This window comes from Candoia aspera, chromosome 8 (assembly GCF_035149785.1).
Source record: "Candoia aspera isolate rCanAsp1 chromosome 8, rCanAsp1.hap2, whole genome shotgun sequence".
Lineage (NCBI taxonomy): Eukaryota > Metazoa > Chordata > Lepidosauria > Squamata > Boidae > Candoia > Candoia aspera.
The window spans coordinates 9,327,274-9,352,654 of record NC_086160.1 but is presented as its reverse complement, the minus strand read 5'-3'; the positions used below and the strand labels follow the sequence as shown (position 1 = coordinate 9,352,654).

At 38.5% G+C, this 25,381-nt stretch overlaps 1 protein-coding gene across 1 annotated transcript in view; it reads right to left on the bottom strand.

Annotated features, from left to right (window-relative positions):
• Window positions 1-25,381, bottom strand: part of PCDH7 (protocadherin 7) — a 419,387-nt gene that overhangs the window by 197,983 nt on the left and 196,023 nt on the right. The window contains exon 2 of the mRNA XM_063310178.1: window positions 22,708-22,924. Within this exon, the coding sequence (XP_063166248.1) occupies window positions 22,708-22,924 (217 nt within the window). The remainder of the gene's footprint in view (window positions 1-22,707; window positions 22,925-25,381) is intronic.

Sequence of the window (25,381 nt, the reverse complement as noted above, 5' to 3'; positions counted from 1 at the left end):
TTTGCTTACCATTTTAATTAAAGTATCATTTTCTTCTATTGCTGTAATTAATTCTGTTTCCCCACATAGGAAATCTTATTTGGGGCTGAGAATTAATGCATCAGTGTGCTACTTGGTAGACTGGACAGAAGAGGACCAGGGAACAGAGAAGCTAAAATGTGCCAGCCAACAGAGTATCTCTGAGAATTTGAAAAGTTGTTAGAAAATAGCATGGCTTCAAAAGTAATTTGCAAAAGGGGCCTCAAAGTGTGGGGAGTACAAACATAGAACCCTGAAATTCTTTGAAGTAGTCTCTCAAGTTTGTGCAGCTGCCCTCTCCAGCTGTGTAGAAGAATCAGCTGCTTTAGAAAGTTGCAGAGAGGTGCTACATTGGCATCCCCCTTGCTCTTCGTTTACCTTTTTCAAACCATTTCTGAAGCAGTGTTCCACCCTACAACAGGGAGAACTTTCCATACAACAGTGGATAATGTGTAATGTGGTTTTACAATTCAAGATGAGTAGCTTATTCTACCTTCAAGGAAGGCACCTCGAAGTGGATGCTGGCTGAATATATGAGAAAGAAAACAAGATAAAACTCACTGTTGTCCAACTCAGCATGTCTCTGCTTTCTTAGGCATGTCAACAGATCTCCACATGTTCGGTGGGATGTCTAGAAAGATATATAAATCTCTACCTACATGGCTGTACACACAATTCAAATTCTGAACAATTGGGGTTCCAAATTTGTGGCACCTACAATGTCAGATAATAAGAATCCAATTAAGGATCAAATCACATGTGAGAACATGCCAACAGGCTGAAATTTCTCCCACTTAAATAAACAGGGACTAAAAATGTTCTTGACTCTGGATAGATTATATCAGTTCAGTTTTCCACGCTGAATATATTAGGAAATGGCTGCTGGTTTTAAAGTTACAGTTTGCTTTGTAACTGTTTACTTCTACTTAAATGTAAACCACCTACAGCTCAATGGGACTTATCTTCAGTTAACTATCTGTAGGACTGCAACCTACATTTGAAAAATAAAGCTGGGATATACTGTGTGTGTTTACTGAGGCTAGAAACATTCACATACTACTGCCATCAGTTCCAAAGTAATGAAAATGTTTCCTGATTTGATCTTTTAAAAACCACATTGAATTACATATTACATGCCTCCCCATCAATTGCTCCTAAGTAACTGTCTGTAAGTTCTAGTTTAATACATCTGTTCCACACAGAATATTTGAAAGTATTGTACATTGTAATGGTGATGACATTCTTAGTTAGCATACATAATATTTTGATTTTGTATCCTTTCCTTCATTTTTTTTTTTTCTTCACTTATATTTACTTCTTAACCAATTCTGTTCCTTTGGGTATAATTGTATGTTACAAGGAAATATATATAAACAGCCACTGATTTTTTTAAAAAAGTTGTGTGCTGCAGATAGATATTGACTGGCTGAGATACAACCAAGAGTTATAATTCTCACCCTGACTTTTCTGCACTTTAACTCCTCTGTACCAACTTCTCATCTTCTTCATCAACTTCAAGAACAAATAGAAAGGACTCTCCCTGTGTTCACACAATATGGTTAACCTAAATGCATCCACTTTGTGGGTTTACACAATATGTTTAGTCATAAGCTAAACGGCCAGCATTTTGCACATTAGAATAAGGCATAACACAAAACAAAATCAAACAGAACACCAAGATAAGCTTAGACAGCTGTGCAAATTCAGCTGCTAAGTCTTTAAAGACCTTGGTTAACCATGGGGTGAAACACATCCAGTCTGAATCCCACTGGGGAAAAAAGTCTCAGGCCTTAATATTAATGTACACAAAAACAAGACAAGAGGTCCATAATTTCTCCATTCAACATTTCAAAAAGCTCATCTATTAAAACTGTTCTCCTAAAAATAAAAAAGATCATGATAGTCAGAGAAACAAGCCCTTCCTAATAAAAAATCAACATGGATTCTGCAAGATTGTTTCCCCAACCTTCCCAAGAATGTCAAAAGGCAAGCAGATAACTTTGTCAACACTGTATATTAGATTTTTCAAAAAGTGTTTGACAAAGTTCCTCATCAAAGGCTGTTGAGTAAAGTGGGCAGTCATGGGATAAGATGACGTGTCTTTTATGGATTTCTAACTAAATAAACAACAGAAAGCACTGGGAAGGTAGAAATAGGTGGGCATACAACTAGTAGTTCCCCATGATAGTATCAGCTTACTTATTCTTATTGAAATAACAGATCTCTATAGTGAAACCGGGCATCTGATGATCTCAACAGTGTTCATCCTGTAGGATAATTTAACTTTGAGTGATAGGCATATGCATCAAGTCTGATTGAGTGTAGCAACACTGTCATGCTGTGCAGATTGTCTGTTTCTTATTGGTCCCTGTGTCTGCCGATTTCAAAATAGGAGTTCAAAGCAAAGCAGTTTCAGCTAACACTGAAATTACAGCACAATGCACGTGGGATTATTCAGAAGTAAGTCATACCATGTTCAACAAGAATAACTCTCAGTCTTATGCACAATATCGAGCAGTACTATTCTTGCAATATAATGAGGCTTACTCCTGAGAACTATGCAAAAGATCACCCTGCTATTTTTTTATTTAAAACAAGCAAACAAAAACAAAATAAAACAAGCAGTTGGAAAAATAGTGCATCATTAGTGAAAACGTTCAGTTTTCTTTCGAGATTTTTATATGTGAAATTGCCTTGTGCTGAGATTCCCAAGAAGGTTCTGCATGGCTGCTCCGAAGTTTTTCCCAGGTGGCTTGCACCTGTCTACATGTTCACAGATGTTCACAGACTTCTGCTGAGAGTGATTGTGAAGTAAAGTGGACGAGCTTGCACACACACATGGAAATCAGAAAATCTGTAAAGTAGCTGCATTGGGACTTCTAGAGGAAGAATGCTCCATCTGCACAAATATGTGACACACCACTCTGAGTGATTTGCTCTAACTGTCTATCAGCTGCACAACTTTCTTTCAGCTGAACACCTGGAAACCAAAAAAATAATACGGTCCTAATATAATTAGGCATTATGGTTAAAAGACTACAGTATTTCATTGACTTCCACTTCTGCAGTTACAGCAGTTTGTTGCTATAGTACACACACACTCACACAACTGTACATAATTTCTAAAGAACTACCACTGCAATGACATTAAACCAAAATTTGGCTGTCTTCATTATGGCATGTCCACCACATAGTACATGTTAAAAAAAAACAAAAAAAAAACCAAGCTTCTCAGGAATGAAGAGAGCTCCAATGTAGATCCTGCCTAAATTCCTTGAACAAGGCTGCCCAACTTCAAACCAACTAACCCTGCCCCTACCCCTAATCTAACCTTTCAGGATGAAATTTGTCACCCCTATGGATACACTGATGCAAGATCAATGCTATATGTGTATATTGAGTCCAACCTCATACTGAAGCATTTGCTGCAATCTGCACAGGGGGATCTGGAACTGACCTCTGATCTAATCAATCTGCATCCAAATTTGTACAGACTGAATTCCTTAAGCATCCTTAGATTAGTGTTTGGGGAACGTGAGAGCATTATCTTCACATTATGCAATGAATCTTAAAAGATTCTGGGCAGCTGTATTAACATTCGTACAGTTAAAAAAATCATTACCATATAACATCTCTGCTGCCTAGCAGGATGGGATTAAAAACATTTTTAATCACCATGGAGGATTACTACTCCAGCTTTGGTGCTCAGATGCCACCACCAGCAAAGTAGTGTTGGGGGATGTTTGATGAAGCTATTTCTGGATGCTTTTTTGAAATGCATACAAGTATGGGCAATTTCTAAAGAGCGTAAAAGTAAGCTTGTGACCTATTTACTAAACTTGAACACAATTAATGGAAATCCCTATTGTGACTAGTCACAGATGTGATTAAGAAGGCAGGTCTGAGCAAGCCCAGAAATACTCAGTGCACCAAAAGCTGAATGCAGTTTCAGTCTCTGGAGAAAAAGCAAAAATAGACATTTAACCCACTCAAAAAAACATTATCCTAGACCTGCAGCAACTACTACAAAAAGTTGCTATTATTCATTAAATATTTAATAAGGAATATGCAAAGAATTAATATTCGGGGATTCCCACAAGTGTGGCAGACTACCTGTAAGAAAAGTAGTATGCAAGGAATTAAGAAGGGTGGAAAAGAAAGGAAATGCAAAAGGTCCAAAATAATCTTTTAATATACAGGTGAATGTTCCTCTCTTTCTGTTTATTTTTTCTTTCATATAATGCTTTTATTCTAACAGTTTTCCATCTGTCTCCCGGTAACAGATTTTAATAAATTTTGTGGCTGGCAAATGCACAATAGTTATCCAGTATATTAATTCTGAACAGGGATTTGAAGGAGAGTCTAGCACACATTCTTCAGGAGTCATTTACACTTGATCATAGTATAGTATCTTCAGCATAAGGTTGAAGTTATGAACAAAGCTGAAGGGTGTCATCTGTGCAAAGGGGGTCACTTGTCCAAAATCATGAGTATAAGAACCCAATCCCATTCTGCCTGGATTGGATTAGCACTGAGTTCCCTCATAGGGCTGTGGCTCAGAATGTGCAATTCTGATGGCTAAGGAACATTAGCACTTGTGTGCACATTCTCTCCTTGTCTACATGGAAGCTGCAAAGTTGCACCGCTGTTGCCCAAGGAGCAACCACTTGGAGAGCAGTAAACAGATCAATTCAGCAGGAATGAGGAAGGAAGGGGTGGCTTCACCTTCTCTTCTTGCCTTGGTGAGTGTTTATGTAAAGCAGCATGACATATTTTTTTCTCTCTTTTCTAAAAGGCCCAACACATTGCTGTATGGGCCTGCCTTGAGGGGAAAGGGAGATCACATGGAAGAAAAAAAGAGTAGTGGGTCCAGCAGGAAGGAAGGAAAACTATGATGGTTTTGAAAATGGAGGCAATGGGTGGGCTGACCTGCCGAGAAAGGAAGCCTCTGCCTTTTCCTTGTCCCCTTCCTTTCTAGGATCCCAGGATCAATAGGAGCAGAAAGTTACAAGAAGGTTGTTATTCTTGCCTTGCATGGTCTGTAAACCACACTGAGATCTCATGCAAAGTTGGAAAATTAAGTTTAAAATCTGCAGAGGAGGAGGAATTGTGCATAATAGTTTTCAGCAGCCAATTGATGCTCTTCCCTTCTCTTCTCTTCCTGCTTTTGAAGGGACTTTCCACTTACATTGAGAAGAATAATCTAGATTGTGTTTTTGTGTGTCTTTTTAAGTACCATGGCCTTTAGTTTTGTGCAACACTGTCTTCCTACACTGGAGCATTAAACAAGTACTTATCAATATGGTGCTGCCTGCAACAATCTGAGCTGAGCTAACAAAGTTAGCTTGCTTTGAAACATGATTTTTAACACAATGCTGGAATATTTCAGCAATTAAAGCCCCTTTTTGAGCTTGTAGCTGGGGAAAGGAAATGCACTAGGAATTCTGGCCTGTCTGCTTCTGATTTGTCCAAGGGACGAACATGGATCAGTCTTCCATGCAAATAACCACATTCGGATGAATGGATTACTGCTCCTCTCTAGAACATTTCTCATCAACAAAAGGAGGCTAGAGGAAGAAGGAGAAGGAGCAAAGTGCTTAGGGAGACCATGCAATGGGGGTGTTTGTCACTTGTAGCATGGGCTGACCCGAGACTGGTGCCAGCCATATTACTGCAGTTGTAGAAGTCTTGGGAAGCTACAGTGATTAATTAGCTTGCAATGCAGAGGGAATGCTGTAAAAAACAGTCTTGCCATGCTTCTTCTGAAGCTGCTGGGGGGTGGCTTCCCACTGACAAATGAATCTGGTTCCTGGGATCTTCCTTCTTCTTCCTGGAAGCAAAGTGTTTCTGCACCTTGCCACCATTGCCTGATCTGTAGTATTACTCATGCACAATGGTTAGCTGTTAATACTTTTTTTTTGGGGGGGGGGGTGTAACAATTTTCTTCCTTAGATATTGCGGGGGGGAGGCATAAAGTGAAGGATGAGCAGGGTTGGGATGATTGCTGCCTGAATGTTTTATGTATGTATGTATGTATGTATGAATGAATGAATGAATGAATGAATGAATGTATTTCTCTCCACCCACTCCCTGGCGCTATCCAGCTTCACTGGAGAACAAAATGCAGCTATGGTACACTACAGTGATGATGCCACCACTGAAGATTTGAGGGAACAGTGATATTGGTGGGAGGAACACCAGGGAAGAATAAGGAAAAGAAGCATCGAACTTGGCAGCACCAGCTACCATGAAGTTTAGGTAGAGAACAGCAGCAGCCCCAAAACAAACAAATAGTCTTATGAGTGGAGAGGTTTTACTAGATTGGAAAAAAGGCCTGGAAAGAGCTTTACACCCACAGCCTGATGAATCATGATAAAATATCAAATCAGAGTAGTAGAAAGGAAAGTTTAATGACCATAAAGAAGAAACTGTTGAGAAGATCATGGGAGGAAGTTGTCAGCCAACTTAGGAACACCCAAGAACTTGCTCTTTTTTATGCACTCAGGCAGATAAATCCTGCCTTAAGTGTAAGACTTTTCATTAATGTATACTGTAATGCAAAAGTAGAGCTTGTACCACTCAGTTTAACTTGCTCTCATGAGTGTAGCATAAAACCTCTACTGAGTTTAGCAATGCAAAGTTTTAGTGTCCTTGCCAACATCCATAAGGATATTCTTCCTTCTGTCCTGCCTTTCCTGTTAAAATAATTATCCACTGGAGAAAATCTAAGTGCCTGAAGTCAAGACTGTCTGCCATGAGCATATCTCAGGAGCAAGAGGCAGCCCTATTTTGCCTGCCTCCCATGGAAGTCAGCACATTCAGAAACAATGACAGGAAATGACACTTTGCTTGCTCCACTAGGTTAGAGACCAACAGAACACAAAATCCTGGACCTTATAGCCTTTCCTACAGAGATATGTGGAAGTCAGACATATCCCAACAGTTTTTGAACAAAATAAATGCTATTATTGGTGCAATGGTTAAAGACTATTTGACTTCATGAAACCAACCTTTGGTACTTGGACCAAAGGTTAACACAGGATTTAAACTGAATAAAACAAATAAATGAAACTCATTGATTGACTTTGTACAAGTCACTCAATTTAATTTTCCTTGGGATAGGAAAATGTAAGTGTTGACTTTTTTCCTTGAGGGAAGAAATTGATTGTAAACCTCATACTTTTGTAAATAACAGTTTCAGGTAATGGATACATTCTAAGCATAGCAGTGGTCCTAATAATAACAGCAAAAACAAATATGTGTGTCTGTGTGTGTGTGTGTAAATGTGTGTGAGAGAGTGTGTGAAATACCCAGACTAGTTTGAAAATAAATTTTCCCAAATTTGTTTCTTGCCTCCCTTGAACAGATTGGCAAATGAAGAATGAACCTCCCCTCTTAATTTGTCTTGAGTTGCCCCAAATCTTGGGACTTTATTTTTAGATAATCTTAATTGTTTCACTGTTAATAACAACCCAGCAATCACAATGGTCTCTTTAAATAAATGTAATGTGGGACATTATTATTATCATCATCATCATCATCATCATCATCATCATCATCATCATCATCGCCAACAATCTCACATACAGTAAAAGTAACTGGGCAGCATACAACACTTAATAAAAAACAATAAATGCATAAAAAACACTCACAATTAAATAATAACTATAAAAAGGCATACAAAACAAGAGGGGATAATATTCATAATAATTCTGTACTGTAATCAGCATTTGCCAACTATCTCCTTCCAGTTTTCTCTTCCATCATCAGAATTGAAAAGATCAGTGCTGGGCTTGTACGGAGAACACATCATGCAACACGCTGGGCTTGAGGAATCCAAGGCTGGAGTTAAAATCGCTGGAAGAAACATTAACAATCTCAGATATACAGATGATACCACTTTGATGGCTGAAAGCGAAGAGAAACTGAGGAGCCTTATGATGAAGGTGAAATAAGAAAGTGCAAAAGCTGGTTTGCAGCTAAACCTCAAAAAAACCAAGATTATGGCAACCAGCTTGATTGATAACTGGCAAATAGAGGGAGAAAATGTAGAAGCAGTGAAAGACTTTGTATTCCTAGGTGCGAAGATTACTGCAGATGCTGACTGCAGTCAGGAAATCAGAAGATGCTTAATCCTTGGAAGAAGAGCAATGACAAATCTCGATAAAATAGTTAAGAGCAGAGACATCACGCTGACAACAAAGGCCCGCATAGTTAAAGCAATGGTGTTCCCTGTAGTAACATATGGCTGCGAGAGCTGGACCATAAGGAAGGCTGAGCGAGGGAAGATCGATGCTTTTGAACTGTGGTGTTGGAGGAAAATTCTGAGAGTGCCTTGGACTGCAAGAAGATCAAACCAGTCCATCCTCCAGGAAATAAAGCCAGACTGCTCACTTGAGGGAATGATATTAAAGGCAAAACTGAAATACTTTGGCCACATCATGAGAAGACAGGACACCCTGGAGAAGATGGTGATGCTAGGAAGAGTGGAAGGCAAAAGGAAGAGGGGCCGACCAAGGGCAAGATGGATGGATGATATTCTAGAGGTGACGGACTCGTCCCTGGGGGAGCTGGGGGTGTTGACGACCGACAGGAAGCTCTGGCGTGGGCTGGTCCATGAAGTCACGAAGAGTCAGAAGCGACTGAATGAATAAAGAACAAAAAAATGTATTTTGGAGCAGGGAGAGAGGCTCTAAATAGCCTCCCATACATTATTTCGAGTTCTTGAAGGAGAGGTGAGTTATTAGTGTGATTAATTAATAACATATTTCCATACACCTCTGACTTGGTTAAAACAGGAAGATGGCAATGAACCAACACATCTCAAATGAGTATGCACAATCCAAATCAAATCACAGCCAGGGCTGGCACATGCATGTCTGTCATTTCAAAATGATGGAAATGGGATGTGATCTGAATCCATGTTTCTTTAAGGTGACAAGAGGCAAAGTTCATATACTGTGGCTTTCTCTCTCCAATGAGTCATTCAGTCATGCAAGCTGAGGCTCGATAATGTTGGAGCCTTTAAAAGCATGACTTGTGAGATCTAACCAGCAAGCTTCCAGTACATTAGATGTCCTAACAGCCAGGAACCATGCTGAGACAAGGAATAGGTCTCTAGTGTTTTATTACTGCTACATAACAGAGAATCCTAACAAACTGAAGAAGCGTGGGAAAACCCAGACATATAAACCCCAAAGGTTAAGGCGGGCCCGATCTGTGTCTCTTTGAATGGCCACCTAATTCCTCAGTACTACGCATGCGCTTTACAGCCTGGATGGGAGCCCCCTGCTTGCCATCCTCACTCATGGCATCAGATGACATTAACAGAACCCAAACAGTGAGGCCATATTCAGAAATATTGATCATGTGTTGGACTGATGAATAGTGAATAGGGCCATGACAGCTAACTCTGCTCTGTCGTCCCTTGTTCTAACTAGTAGCAGTCCCCATTCATTCATTCATTCATTCATTCATTCATTCATTCATTCATTCATGCAATTCAGATATCTGACTTGGCTTTCACATGCTCAGGAACTATGCAAAGTAGCAACATCAGGCCAGATGGAAATCTCATTTAGGCAAATAGTTAAACTCTATTGGGTCAAATTAGTGTGGTACTTCTCATGTGTTAGTGCAGCACTTGGCCTAAGCCATACTTATATCAAGATTCTCATCTGATTAAACTGCAAAGACAATTCAGGATTATGATCAGGCTCCCGATTCACTGTTGACTTACTTTTGCTCCGTATTTAAACCAGAACTCATATCTAAGATAACACTCGCACCTGTCTAGGGAGAGGGACAAAGTGAAGCCTATCTTATTCAGAGACAATTTAAAAAGTGTAATTATTTGCATGTACATGCAAAAGTTGGGATGCTGGTGGGAACCTGCAGTTGATTAGTTCTGACAAATCAAAGGAGACTAAGCCACAGCAAATTGTCTGGAGCCACACTACATTTGCTAAGTACATAACAACATTCCTGAAATTGCTGCTCTAATGGAATGTTGCACTGTAAAAATATATCCTGTCACATAAGGAGAAGTCACAGCTGTTTTGGAGGACCACCACCAAAGAGGATAAACTGCCACTGATAGAGATAATCTCTCATGCAGTCTGCTATTAAACTTACTTAGAATGTGGCTCTTTGCAGGGAGCAGGGGAGAGAATCAGGTATGCCCTTCATTAGTAGCAACATCGTGATAATAGAGGAAATTATAGTAGGTTTCATTGCCACCTGCTTAAAACAAGCACAGATCTGTTTTTTTCATTTCTTTTTTAGAACGTTTTATATGGACATACTGTATTAGCAATTTGTGCATATGAAATGTCATTTCCTTTGGACTATAACAGGGACATAGCATCGTTTTCCCAGTGCTGTAAGTGCTGACAGCGAGGAAGAAAAGCCACCTTCAAGAGTAAAACCAATTAACCTTTTGTAATGCAATCTAATATAAAATGGTTGGAGCTTTGGAAAAGATAAAAACAGGGAAAAGAGCAATTGCAGGTTTTTACACATTTGCTAGAGCAACTGTTTACAAAGCTGTAAAAGGTGAGATTTTTCCCTCTATTGAAGGTGATAGTCTTTGTTGGTGGTTTTTTTTTTTTTTAACAATGTTTATAATTTTAAAAAACAAAAAAAAAAATCATTACTATGAAAGGGTAATCTCAGCAAGAAAATAAATAATCTTTTTTTTCCCCTGATGGAAGAATGCTTTAGGAGCAAGCATTGTGCCTTGCCTTCACGCAATTTTTGAGTGCCCTTCCTTTGATGATGCAAGAATACTTCAAAGGGTAAAAAACAGGTTTAGACAGGTAAATAGGGAAAGCCAGTGCAAGGACATCTTTTTCCTTGACAGCAACCAGAGAACTCTGAAACCAGGTGAGACTAGGTGGCACCTGGCCTTTTCCCATTTACATGATTCTCTGTCCTTTTCATATGGTCAAAAAGCTACAGATAGATTATTTAGATGTTTAGATTTTTTAAAAAATTATTTAGGGAATAAGGATACATCAATTCTTATTCCCTAAAAATAAAAGATCAGAATCAAAACCAAATACAAATTAGAGAGAAGAAATCCACCAAAAGCTGTTGAAAGAAATCCATGGAATTTCTTCCATGGAGGACACTTGTGGATCCCCCAAGAGATACAACCACAGCAGAGACAACAGCATGGAATGAAGTTTGTTACTGTTTTCCCAACACCTTCTAGTCAAAGATCTACCCATGCCCCCCCGCAAAAAAAAAGTATAAGAAGGACAAAATATATATATTTAAGAAATACCTACACACAAGAAGAGAGTTGTCTAAAAGTTGCCTAGACAAATAAGTCTTTATTTCTTTGTTTTTTGTTCATTTGAAGAGCTTAAATTGGAAAAAAAGCTGCACAGTATTTCATTTGTTTATTCTGTTGATTTATTTGTTCTATTTTGATGGCGGTCTACTCCAACAGACTTTAAAAGCCCACATCCCAGTTTAGTGTACCTAAACATAGGATGACATTGGAGAATTTTGTCATTACAAGGAGAAATTTATATTAAAAACTAAATACAGAAGAAGAAATTGTGCTGGAGGCCAGGAAAAGTATGGCCCCAATGGGATTTATTTTTAAAATAATCCTTAAACAAAAGTGGGGGGAAAGAAACAGCTTACCAACCTAGGAAGTAAAATAAATCAAAATTTCTGTACACATTGGCATTATCTCTAAAATCAGTCACCAGGGATTAACGTCAGGATGGAATATTGCTCCCAGAATTATTATGTTGATCAATGGGGATGCTAAATCTCAGGGTTTTTTGGGGGAGTGGGGGAAGAAGAAACCTTACCCAATACTTTCCTTCAACATACCAAAAAAGGAGATTCCACAATCCTATATATGACATCACTGAATTGCTCTTTCATAAAAAATTGTGTTCTAAATAATTTTTGCCTATAGACTCCTGGTGATTTGATTCCCTCTTTGTGAATCAGGGTGAACATTCACTCCCAGCATGAGTACTTTGTCTGGATTTAAGAGAGTATTAAGAGTTTACTTTGGGGTTGGTCACTGGTCCTTTGCTCATTAAAAAGGAGCATGAGAAAATAAGCATATAAGTGCCTTTTTATTCTAATGGTAACTATTTAGTTTCCACCCTCTTTTTACCCATTGTTTGCTCTTATAAATATTTCAAATCCTATTAACATTGTCCAGTCTTTCCATAGCTATCATATAATTCAACCCAAGCATATTCTCTTCCCAGAAATTCAGGTTTGCTTTTATCGGATTTTCACTGACCAAGTAATCATTAATTTGACCAGCTTGTTCTTGATCTAGATCAAATTTTTGTCTAGATAGTGTTTCAAACTATCCACAGCAGTTCTCATGCTCCATAGGTGCTGAGAACAGAAGTCCCATAATCACCATTTAAAACTTTTTTGTCTTTTACTATTGTTCTATGTGCTTATGATTTCAGATTCCTTTTCTGCAGAATGTATAACCATTTGGCCAAGGAGTCTGCTCTAATTACCAGCTCACTTGGAATTCATAAATAAACTCTCAGAGTTAAAGCCACAGCTTCAATTTCTTTTGGCTTTTCCTCATACAAATTGCTCATTCTTCTTTCTGAAACCAAGGGATACCTAATCTCATTTCAAAAGGGATTTATTGCCCTAACTCATTCTAAATTGGAACAGAGTCCTAATGGCTAAGCTTGTGAATCTTGGAAAAAAATATATCTGGCACTGATATATATATATTTTAAATTATCTTGAAAGATCCTTTGTTGTCCTTTCCATTTCAACCTCTAGTTTTTCGTTGTTTCTCTTAAGTTACACTTAAGAGATACTGAGAAAAAAAAATCTTATGGATATGTCTACATAAAAATGCTGATACTCATATTGAGAACTGAATTTACAAAAACATTGTAAAAGATGAACTTTTGCACCAGCCAAGGATCATGCTCAGTAGGTGGCTTTGACGTTCACACACTTTCCAAAACACCAATGCATGTTCTCTTTAACAATTTATTAAAGTCAAAACTACATGCCTTGGATAGATGCCCAGCTCATAAAGGTCAGGTTTACATCACATGCATTCAGTCAGTTTAGTCTGCATTCAGTCTGTGATAAAGAACAATTTGTAATTGTCCATAGAATTAAGTATGATGCACCCTTGAAGATATATCAAACCCAACTTGATGCAGTTTGCTTTCAAATATTAATTCCATGTGTTTTAAAAATATTCTCCTGAATGGGTACTGTATGGGCAATAATTGAGAAATCTTTATACAGAAAATACTAGTTAATACTGCCTAGTGAAGCAATTTGCCACAAACACAAAGTTCTCACATTCACTTCCAAGGAAGGTCAGTTCTGTCTGTTTTGCAGGTAAGAAGCTGGCTCTTCCAAAGAAGACCTTTATACCACCATCTCTCAGTCCTTTGGCACTTCACAATAGTTAGAAGATTATATGCTGTGAACATGGTGCACAAGGGCTGGTAATTCAGATCACAAACACTTACGGCCACAGTTGGGCTGGTTAGGTATCAGTTTTCCATGATTCATTGAAGCAGCTGCATTAATAGGCAATTGCAGTGTTTTTACTCCTGCCTTCCTCCTACAAGAACAGCCCAAAAGATGATAGGTTATAGGCTGGCATAAACATTGCTTATGCTCATTTAGATGCACAGCTACCTGATTTCTTGCCATTGTGGAGAAAAAAATTACAAAGTATTCTCAAGAAGTTGTGCCCTTCCCTGGACAGAGCTGGTGTGCAACTTGGGGGTCTTCTTGGACTTATGTCCACTGGTTGTGCCTATTCTTGGTCAGGGAGGCTTTGCTCATAGTCACTCATGTCTTGGTCACTTCCCAGTTGGATTATTCAATGTTCTGTATGGGGTTGCCCTTGAAGACCACCCAGAAGTTATACCTGGTCCACAATGTGGCAGTACATGCAGTGTTGGGCACCCCTTGGTTTGCCCATATTGCAACGCTCTTGTGCAAGCTGCACTGGCTCTCAGTTTGTTTCCAGGTGTCATTAAAGGTGCTGGTTATCATCTTTAAAGCCCTGCATGGCACAGACACAGGTTATTTGTGGGACCACCTTTCCTTGAAAGTATCTGTTCATCCTAACAGATCAGATAGGGTAGACACACTCCAGGTCCCTTCCCTGAAATGCTGCCATCTACTGGGACCTAGGAAGCATGCCTTTTCTGTAATGGCCCCTGCCTTACTGAACATCCTCCAGGGATCTGGCAGACACCAATCATTTCAGCCTTCTGGAGGACTGTAAAGAGCTGGTTCTTCCCCCAAGCACTGGGATAGGCTGAGCTGGAAGGTGCCAGCTTTTTGTTTTTTGTTTTACACTTTTTATTGTTTCTTGATTTTACTGTTGTTGTGAGAAACCCAGAGTTGTGTTCTAAGATGGCTGGCCATGCTAATCTTTTAAACAAACAAACAAACAAATAAATAAATAAAATTGTCCTTCCTTGTATTAATAAATTGGCTGTAGGCTAACAATCTTTCAAATAAAACAAATGGGATGCATTCGTATCCTGCACCTGCACCCTGAATATAAGAAGTGGGAGCTGGGACCACATTTTAATTAATAATAATCCCCAAATTAATCAGATATCTTGGCTTTTTTTTTTCCCTTCAAAGGACAAGTAACATTGAATGAAATCCTCTTGAGTGGGAAATTTCTGTCCACTGATCATAAAGATGTTTATAGCAAACTTTAAACTTTGTGGACCCAATCATATCAAGGATAAGGAAAGAGAGACCTGACCTCATATATGGTCTAATACATGTTTCCATCCTCTGGTTACTTGTTGCATTGAGGGATGCCTTTATGAACAATGTCTCCAAACTCTAAAAGGGAGGCTTTAAATTTCAGAGAAGAGCTGGCTCATACAGTCTTATAGATAAGATAAGGAACTTTCTTTCTCTGCCGTTCAATAATGTCCAATTCTTGGCAACTGTCTGAACTAGTCCCTGCAGTTTACTTGACAAGATTTCAGAAGTGGCTTGCCATTGCCTCCTTTCTAGGGCTGAGAAAGAATGACTGGCCAGCTGGCTTTGTGCCTAATTCAAGTTCTCCTGGTTTCTAGCCTGATGCCTTAACCACTACACCAAACTGCCTTTCTTAAGGAACTTTAGAGGTATCTAATGTAGTTTGTGATTGAACTTTCCAGTCTTGGCCTGAAGCTCAGAAGAGGCTACTTTGAGATCAGACCACTTTTGAGGTACCACAAAACCTCACCCAGTTGGTGTGATCATGGGAGCCTCTGAAAAGCAAACCATTCAAATCTTAACTTACCGTCTAAAACCACTAAAATCATCTGCTAGGTTTGGGGAAATTTGGGAGAAGGATGCCATCCTTTAAGGGTGTGGTTTGGAGTTTGGAGTTTATGTCAAAGAACTTCCTGTTTTCATTTTTTTTTTACTCTTAAAAGGCTTGTTCTTGTTTATTCGTTTAGTCGCTTCCGACTCTTCGTGACTTCATGGACCAGCCCACGCCAGAGCTTCCTGTTGGTCGTCAACACCCCCAGCTCCCCCAGGGACGAGTCTGTCACCTCTAGAATATCATCTATCCATCTTGCCCTTGGTCGGCCCCTCTTCCTTTTGCCTAGCCCTCCTAAAACAGCAACAGTTGGCTCACCCTAGTCTTGTAGGAGACATCATGCTCAGCCAAATAGTTGGTTGGGAAGTGAACTGTGGTTTCTGTCTCTTGCAGTGCTGCCCTTCCTGTTCTAAGAGAAAGCTTCCCTAATAGCTGAGAAACTAATCTGTTGTTATCATTGCCATCTGCATAGCCATCATCATCGTCATCATCTATATCCAATGAAGATCTGATTTATATTGCCTTTTGAAAGACAACTCCCATTTGTTAATAGAAGAAGTTGTGTTATATAACAGGAAGGTTTGATTTACTCAGCTTGTTCAAATAATTCTTCTGACTTTATCATAGCTTCATATAATTAACAATAAGACAATTTCCATGGAGTTCAAGTCCCTTAATTCATAAGAATTCAAAGCTCCATGTTAAGAAGCAATACACCTGTTACTTCTGTTTATCAGAATCTCTCTGCTTATCAGCTTTGAAAATCACCTTGTAAACATACAAAAACTCTTTAACTAGCAATGAAACAGACTTTGTACAGTATGTGATCCAGCAAAAGAACAAACAAAAACACTCAAGATTACTAGGGTACAAAAAAAAAACAAAGAATGAAGAGATCATAAATAACATTAAACAGGGCACACTGTGACCAAGAAAGCTATTTAAAAAAATTAGATTAATCATTAATTGCTTACATGTACAACTATTGTGTTTGGTTAAGTTTGCATAACACTTTAAAAAAAGGAACTTGTTCTTGATAAGTCAAAGTGAATCAACAGTTATGAGTCAGGAGGGATGTTTAGAATCCTGTATAGTAATTGCATTACTCACAATGAGATACGTTAAATCCATTAACTGGACTGTAAAAGTATTCCTTGGCACGCCAATATTAGTAGGATGCAGAGATTTAAAGCATGTAGTATTACGCTTCAGAATCTTAAAGGCATCTTAAATCTTCTGAATCAAAAAAGAACATTTTAAAAAAAAATGTCTGTGTGTGCCTTCAAGTCAAAGTTGACTCCTGGCAACTGCCTGGACAAGTCCCTGCAGTTTTCTTGGCAAGGTTTTTTGGAAGTGGTTTGCCATTGCCTGCTTCCTAGGACTGAGAGTGTGTGACTGGCCCAAGGTCACCCAGCCGGCTTTGTGCCTAAGGCCAGACTGGAACTCAAAGTCTCTTGGTTTCTAGCCTGATGCCTTAACCACCACAACAAGCTGTAGTCTTTCTGTAGATCTATCTGTCTTGATCACTAAGGTAGTATGTTTATATGAAAGAAAATTATGAAAGTTTTAAAAAAAATGTTTTAGAAAGATGATCTTTTGCTAACCAGGAAGTCCTATGTATTATCTGTACAGGAAAAACCACTATGAGTAAAATTATGGAGCAAACTGAGTGGGACTAGTAATACATCTGCACAGAATTGCAGATATTTTTCAGAGTTGCTTTGAAGTGGTGATAAGGATTTTGTTTTCTTTTTAAAACCTTAGTTTAGGGATTTAGAGATTCTGCTTAAGTTCTTTCATGTTTCTTGTCTTAATGTGCCAAGAAAGCACATAGCTCATTTTCAGGAAATATGTTCATGGATATTCACATGTCACCAGAAAATGGTGTACACTAGCTCAGAGCTTCAAACTGCCTATCCCTTCTCTAGTTCAAGGAAGGTATGCATTTTATTTATTTATTTATTTATTTATTCAATTTGTCCCCACCCATCTCCTTCCGTCGGGGGACTCTGGGCGGTTTTTACAATGAGTATCACAGTATCTGCTACCTTCAGCTCATAGAACAAGGGAAAGAAGGAAGGGACGTCACCACTCCTGATTCTGTGTCTCCTTGCACTAAGTTGCACATAAAGAACCAATCTCTGTCTCTCCAAAATTGATGCAGAGATCAGCCTTTCAGAATTATTCCATTTACTAAGAATCACTTAGGCACAACTTTTTGAAATGAATCAGTTTTTTTTACAGATCAGCATAAACGTCCCAGAGGTTCTATTGCAAAGTCAATCAGTTACACACAGGAACTAATACAGTAATTGGTAAAATTACTAATTCTAAACATGATCAGCATTGTCCTCACCTACATCCCTTTGCTGAAGACTACTGTTTTAGCAGCTGATGCAAATAGAGAGGTTGGCAAGAAATCTTACTGTATGTACAACTTCTATTTACTTAATGTTGTACAAAAATTCAAAGCAACTCTCATGTGATATGAGAAACATCATTTTCTGCCATTTAAAGAATTCTGTAATCATCAGATCAAGCTAAAAGTAACATTATGTTACACACCCAAATGGAACAAAAGCAGAAAAAAAAATCTTTGCACACCAGTTTTTGTGTTTTTTTTTAAATATAGAATAAAGATAGATATTTCATACCAGAAGGCTCTTAAGTGTGACAACACACACAAACACCCTCTATGGAGAGCTAACATGATAGAGAGAAAAAATATGATGCAATTGTTTGCTCTCCTGTGCTAGTTTTCTATTTGCAGGAAGATTTGTTGTTAGCAATGTGTGAAAACAGTCAATACTAAGCCTATGGTTGTGAGTCATATTATTATGAAGCAGAACAGTCCCAGACAGCTTAAATTGCTTGATTCTGCAACACATGTAACAGAAGATAGATAGATAGATAGATAGATAGATAGATAGATAGATAGATAGATAGATAGACAGACAGACAGACAGACAGACAGACAGACAGACAGACAGACAGACAGACAGATCAGTGTCAAGGGGATAATGTCAACATAATTCAGAGGGCCAAGTGTGCTTCGCTGCACATGAATATCCACATCTGGGTCCATATCAGCAGGAACATGCAACTAGTGGCACTCCCAATGTTGCTGAACTACAACTCCCAGCTGCCCTAGGAAGCATAGCCCATGGTGAGTGATGCTGAGAGTTCCAGTTCAATGACATCTGAAATGTCATTGGTTGCTTATCCCTCAATGCATTTTGCAAGTAGAGCATGAATCTGTTGAACGATGCAGTCACAACCAGATGTCCTCCAACACAGCTCAGAAGTCTTGGTGGCAAAAGTAGGGAAAAAACAAACAAACAAACAAATCTGAAATAATATGTCAGCATAATAGCTGGGGAAAATAACATACCACTTTCCACATCTCACCCTATTTCACTCTGGCCTTCTCTTTTCCTTATTTTCATTCTCCTATTTATCTTCCCTTGAAAATGCAGGGGAGGGAATCAGGAAGCTTTAATTGACTGCACAAGAAATTGCATTTCTAAACTTTTAAATTAAATATTTTATCTCAATCAATTAATTATAATTGAGCCATTTCATACTGGACAAAATTAAAGAGTAAATATTTGAAGTTGTAAAAATTAAGCGTAAGATTGCTTCTTTAACCATGTGCGTGCACACACACAGGTTCTCTTGCAAAATTCTCCATACGTTGTTCCTTACTAACATTCCAATTAAAATAGCTACTTTTGATGCTCATGGCAATCCTTTAATACCAAAGATGATACTAAGCAGGTCTTCCAGCATATAGATTTCCCTAGAAGTCAAGACAAGGGAGTGTAAAAACCAAAACTGAACTGTTGGAGAAAGAGAGGGATGAAGTTACTCATTCAAGTATCCAGTGTTACATTTACAATCTAAAAAAAAAGAAGTTTGTCCTTAGCTACAGCCCAGCACTATCCAGAATGACTAGAAGTAGAGTTTTTAGGAAACTGGGATTTTGTCATTTCAGTTTTTGACATTCCAAGGAGGGAAGACATGCAGCTTGATCAAAATAAGTCAATCTGTCATAGGCATGAAAATCCAATGAAAAGGGTCAGTTCTTTTTTAATTGCATGATCATCTCTGCCCCAGAGAGTCATGAGAAGCTCTTGACTTTCTACGGAGGAGCACCAGTTGGTGAGCTGTTGGCTATCTCTGTTAACATAGTAATTCAGTGTCCCTTGAGACATTTACACAGAGACACACTCTCCAAATTTTGGGATGCTCCATTTTTCTATCAGGCATTAAATTAACTGGTAGTGAAGTTAATTAAAGAATGTTCTTAATATCATGATCCATAAGGGAAAAAAAATGGATTTCAGGCTATGCTCATTATCTGCATATCCTTATCATGGATTGGTTTAACCCTACAACAGACAGTATGTCCTATTCCTTGTCAGCACATCATCAACAATACTTGCAAGCCTGATTTAATATATGCATGTATTTATATACAGTATACCACAGGAAATTATACTATATCTATATATAGGAAAACAAAAATCACAGTAATCTGTGTGAATTTATTTTTCAGCTCTTTCTTCCTTAAAATATAGAGAGCTACAGTGTGAGTTATCAATGGTGTCACCTCTCTCATTCACCTGGAAATTTTGATCCTTATTGTAGACATATGAAAATATGTTCTATAGCATTATCCTCCCATTAATTGGTTTCTAAGTCAATGTTGCTTAGTTGAAATCTGAATTAAATTGTCCTGACAGTAGCAACACTTGGAGGGGCCAGAGGTGATTAACTATTAGGGTCATATACAGTATATCTGTGGGTAGGTCACATATACATAGAATGGATTGCAAACAACTGAAGTTGCAATTAGATATGCACTGGTATAAGTCCTGCTTCCTTGTAAATCAGCACTGGTGTATGAAATGAGAATAGGATCAAATCACAGCCTCCTGCTTTCAGCACTCCGAATCTGCAACCATCTAATCTGTCCTGTTTGGATAAAGTGGGAATATCCTCTATGTCTCAGGCCCGGCCTGACTTCGGTCAGCTAACCTTGGGGTGATTTGGAGTGTCAACCAGCCATCACTGTAGTGATATATCCCTAATGCAGAAGGCTTTATATTGCCATGTTGATGGTTGGATGATGCTATAAATCACTGGTATGGATAGCCTCCACACAGCCTGAAGATGATCTGCTGACCTCTCAACCAGAGGAGAGGCCAATCAATCTCTTTCTTTTGGGCAATCTAGCACTGTGGGCATCACACACATCAAATAATGAAATGGATTCTCTCAAAACTGCCCTTGACCTCAGTCTGTGTATGGTTACGTTTCTTGCTTCTGCCTCTCAGTTCCTGTTTCTCTGACCTGTACATCCTTGGGGGAACTACACCACCTTGTTTCAGCTTACTTGGCTATTGCTTTATTTCCACCACATCTGGATTCCACATCAGCCTGCTGTAAATTAAAGCCAGATACCACGATAAGTGGGAGATTAATGCATTGTTGATATACTATTTTTCATTCCAATAGCATAACTCCCAATGTTAAGAAAGAGCTAAAGGCGGGATACATACAGATGCCAGCATGGATGAGTCATAAACAGACCATAAAACATATAACTGTGAGGCACTAAAAAGCATTACTGAAAAGGTTTATTTAATCCTGAAATTAAGATTGGGTCTTTGAACTCACATATGAACCTCGCCTTACCAACTGAACTAGAAGTTTGTTCCTCTTTCCAAACTGGCATCATTGCACCATTTTGTTCACCAAATAAACAACATAATGAGAACCTATGAAAATATGCAACATTTCTTATGTACTTGCTGAGGGAAGAGTAACTGTAGCAGCCATTTTCCATCCTAATATTAAAAAAAAAAAACTTATCTCCTGCCCTCCCTCAAAAGTTGTTTTCATTCTATTGATGTGTCTGTTTCACCTCTGATTAATCAATTCATTAACTATTGATAAAAACATCTCCAAAAGAAAGTAAAACTATCTAACACTACACCCCAGCCATGCCTATAGCCATACAAACTTTTTATACATACCCATTTCATTTATTATAATTTCCCTACACACTGTCATTCAATAGCCTTTTTTACCACTAGAGAAATAAAATTCATTATAATTTAATTCAGAAGGTTTCAGATCAAAGCAAAAAAAAAGGAGGGGGGACAGGAAGAGAATCGTATTGAAGTGGATTGTTAAAACATACCAGAAAGTAAATGGAGAATTTAAAATTATTTTAAGTTTTATTTCATTTTAAGTACAAGACCCTTCCTCCCCCTGAATGAAGCAAGATTCCAACAAAGCTTATTTAGTTGTAGAAAAATTAAATACAGTACAGGGAAACACATTGCAATTTTGTTCCTGAGATCAATAAGCCCAGGTTTTAAAGCAGATATTCTGATTTTTCCCCCTTCTACAACAGCAGCAAAAAGAGAAAACAAAACTATGTTTGTCATTCTTTCTAAATAATTCAGCATTCATGGAATCTGGCATGATTAATATCATTTTATGAATTAATGCTCTGGCTGATGTCTTCATCTTTGTAATCAGTGTCCCCAAAACTCCTGAACAGGGAACGAGCACATTAATGTTTCACTCTGGAACTCTGGGCTCCATTAGAAACACAGAATCTGTTGGGTCTACCCCTTATCTCATATATTTTAATCAGTATGTGTAGATAACTGTATTTTGTAGGATGCGGGGAAGCATATATGCAGTCTGAGCAAAGACAATCTTGAAGGACAATTATTTTGTTCTATCTAACGCTGGACATATTTAATGTAATAATGATGATGAGAATTATAGCAACAAAAATGGCACATGGCTATTTTTTTTTAAGGAAATAGGTCTTCTCTTCATTTGTGTATTTTTTTTTTAACCAGACTATATATTGACTTATTTTCTAGCTTTATGAGATTGTGGCACCAATGCTGTTTTAATTCTTTTGATGTTTTTTCCACTGTCTTGATGTTGTCAGTTAAAATATTATTAGCCTGACCCATTCACAAATTAAGCACACCCCAAGCCAATGGTATTTCCATTAAAAGTTGTGTGCAGATGTTTTACTATACATCACTGAAATTGTTGTTAGTAGCTGTGGTACAGGTTTAGATTCTACCTTTCTGTCCAGATAAATCCAAGCTGGACTGGAAAATATAATCTTACACCTGCCCATTCAGAAGTCAGTCCCATTCAGCTCAATGGGGCTTAGTATAGGATCCCAGCTTCAATTGGAGGAAGCTATTACATCAACTGAAATTCTTGGTCAACTTTTTTCCCCTTCTTCCAACTGACCTCTTGCCAAGTCTACTGGACATGGACTCACTAGTGCAAATGGAGTGTGTGAGTGTTGTGTTTGCCCCTACCATTTTCCATATGCTCTGCCTCACCAACACTGCCATCCGGCGTAGTCCTTTCGTAGTTGTCCTCTGGGAGTGGAAGGGCACCCAGCCTCGGCCCTGAAGAACTCTTACTGCTTGGTGTTTCTGATTCCTCCAGACCGCTGTCATAGCAACTCTGCAAAGACCCTTGATGTGGGTCTTGAGGCTGACTCACAACTGAAAACGTCACTCTACGGAATGGCTGCAAAAGAAAAGATTCTGTATGTCACTTGAAAGGTAGGGTCTTGGAGAACGCCATTCTTAATCATTTTGTTTTATTATTTTTTAAATACATCTTGTAAAACACAGTTGAGCCCCCATTACAGAAACTAAGTTTCACAACAACTGTGGCATTGATCCTGTGGACTGGAGGGTTAGTATGATGTAAATAATGTATGTATACCTTTATTCAAATTGCTAGTTCTTTACTAAGCAGATTTCCAAAAGGGGATTGAATGTTGGATGCTGAAATTTAACAGGAACTTAATCCATCAGATTGTTCTCAAAGTCTGAGGGGAACCTTTTGAGAAAGACACAGAAAATATATCCTACTTCTGTCTAAACATTATACTGGAAGGTTGACAAGTATCTGTGTGCAATAATTTCTAATGAAAAGTACTGCATTTAGCATGACATAAAAGCATGAGATAAAAAATCCATCTATTAGTGAAAGCTAGCCACATAGTAACCATTCACAAGGTTGAATCCATGAAGTTCTGCACTCATATGTCTGAAACCTACCAACCAACCCAGAAATTCCTGAGATAATATCCCTTCATTGAGATATTCCTTGTGGGTTTAATTCAAGGTGCTGGTAGTTACCTATAAACCCCTTCATGGAATTAAGTTGGGTTGTCTGAGGGATAACCTCTGCCTCTCCCTGACTCTATGTATCCATCCTATCAGAACCAGCAGGAGAGACATGCTACAAGAGAGCCTTTTCTATTGCTGCTCTTTAGAACATCATCTCCCTGGAAATTAGATTAGCCCTAACCTGTTGGCCTTTCACAAGGCCTTGAAGACACAGCTGTGTTACCAGGCATTGGGATTGGAACATGTGACAAAGTCCATGAGCTGGTTATATTGTTAACTGCTTGTCAGCTGCTGATTACGTATTTACTGTTATGCTGTTGTGTTTTTAACTGTTGTTAGCTGCCCTGAGTCATGATGATGAGATGGGTGGCCATATAAATTGAAATAAATAACACAGACTGAGAATGACAGAGATAGGAAAACTCATGAAGTGAGTGAAGTTGTCTGAAAATTTAAGGGGGTTCATTATGGTGATGTCATTTTGCAGTGACATCCTTATGGAAGACCCAAATGTAGCTCAGTGTCACAACTTCAAAATAATAATGTGGCTGAATATTTGGGCCAATATCGTTAGTCCACTATTTTTTCCAAGTCCTTGGAAATGAATGGAATGTTATGAGCCAATGCACTTGTTCTGCCCAATTTTCTATGAACATAAGGATTGGGAAAGTATGGATATTGTTGGATTCCAATACCAGCCCAGCAAGCATGAGTCATACTCATGGATGACATAAACTTAATCCAGCAACTACAGAATTCCCACTCCTGCCCTAAAGAACAAATACTTCTTGGTAGTTTGTTAGCAATTGTTTCATCTGAGTTATATCTGAAGTACCTAAGAGTTGTCTCGTGGGTTTAGGGGAGTTTTTTGTCCAAGTGGCAATGGAAATCATTCAACGCTTATCCTCTCTTTTCAGATGTATCCCATGCATTTTCTAGGCCCACCATACTTCAGAACTGCATGTCTCCCTTCACCCACAGGTGCAGCTGGAGGAATTCATAAAACTGCTGGTTGAACTGTGTTGAAATAACTCAAAAATAAGTGTGTTTTTGAGGGCATGCGATTAAAGCTGTCACAGATTTCAGCAAATGGAAATTGTATAAATCTTATGTGAAGAAAGCCCAGAATGATGCAAAATGTTATAGATGCTATAAATGTTACAGCATTGTCTGGCTATCAGTAGCACTCTCGTACACTTGGGTATTTTAAAAACCAACATCTGTGGTTTGGACAGCCAAACCACATAAGGGATCTCAAATAACAGAAGTGGGAGGGGGGGGAGAAGAAAAAGAAATTGGTTCAGTTACTTCATTCCCTTCCCATAAAAGTTATAACTGGTAGAAAGGGTGGGGTTTTTTTGCCAGCTTACTTAATAAAGCTTTCAAGCTCCTGATGCCACCACTGACACCACAAGCTTCTACTGGGACTTATCCATGCATTAATTATGATTTTGTAATTGTGTTCACTCAAAAATGTCAAGGCAACCCTGAAGACATAACTGACACTATATGAGTTTATTCATTGCACACTGACACCCAGGGGTATTCTCAAAAATTGAAGAGGCAGACAAGCCTCATCAATGAACCTCCATAGCACAGACTGAAAACAACCTTACTGGAAAGGGCATATGGCAATCTGAGCTCCACTCAGCATCTCCAGGAGACTAATTTTCACACAAGGGATGTTAATCATGTGGACATTCAATTCACAAACCTTAGTCACCTTGGGTGGCTCATACTAGGTTATGATCTTGTATGAAACCCTTGACATTACACTTCACATTTCACTTCTGTATTGAGCCACTCCCAGAGATGGAACAAGCTGATCTGATTTAGGGGAGGTGTA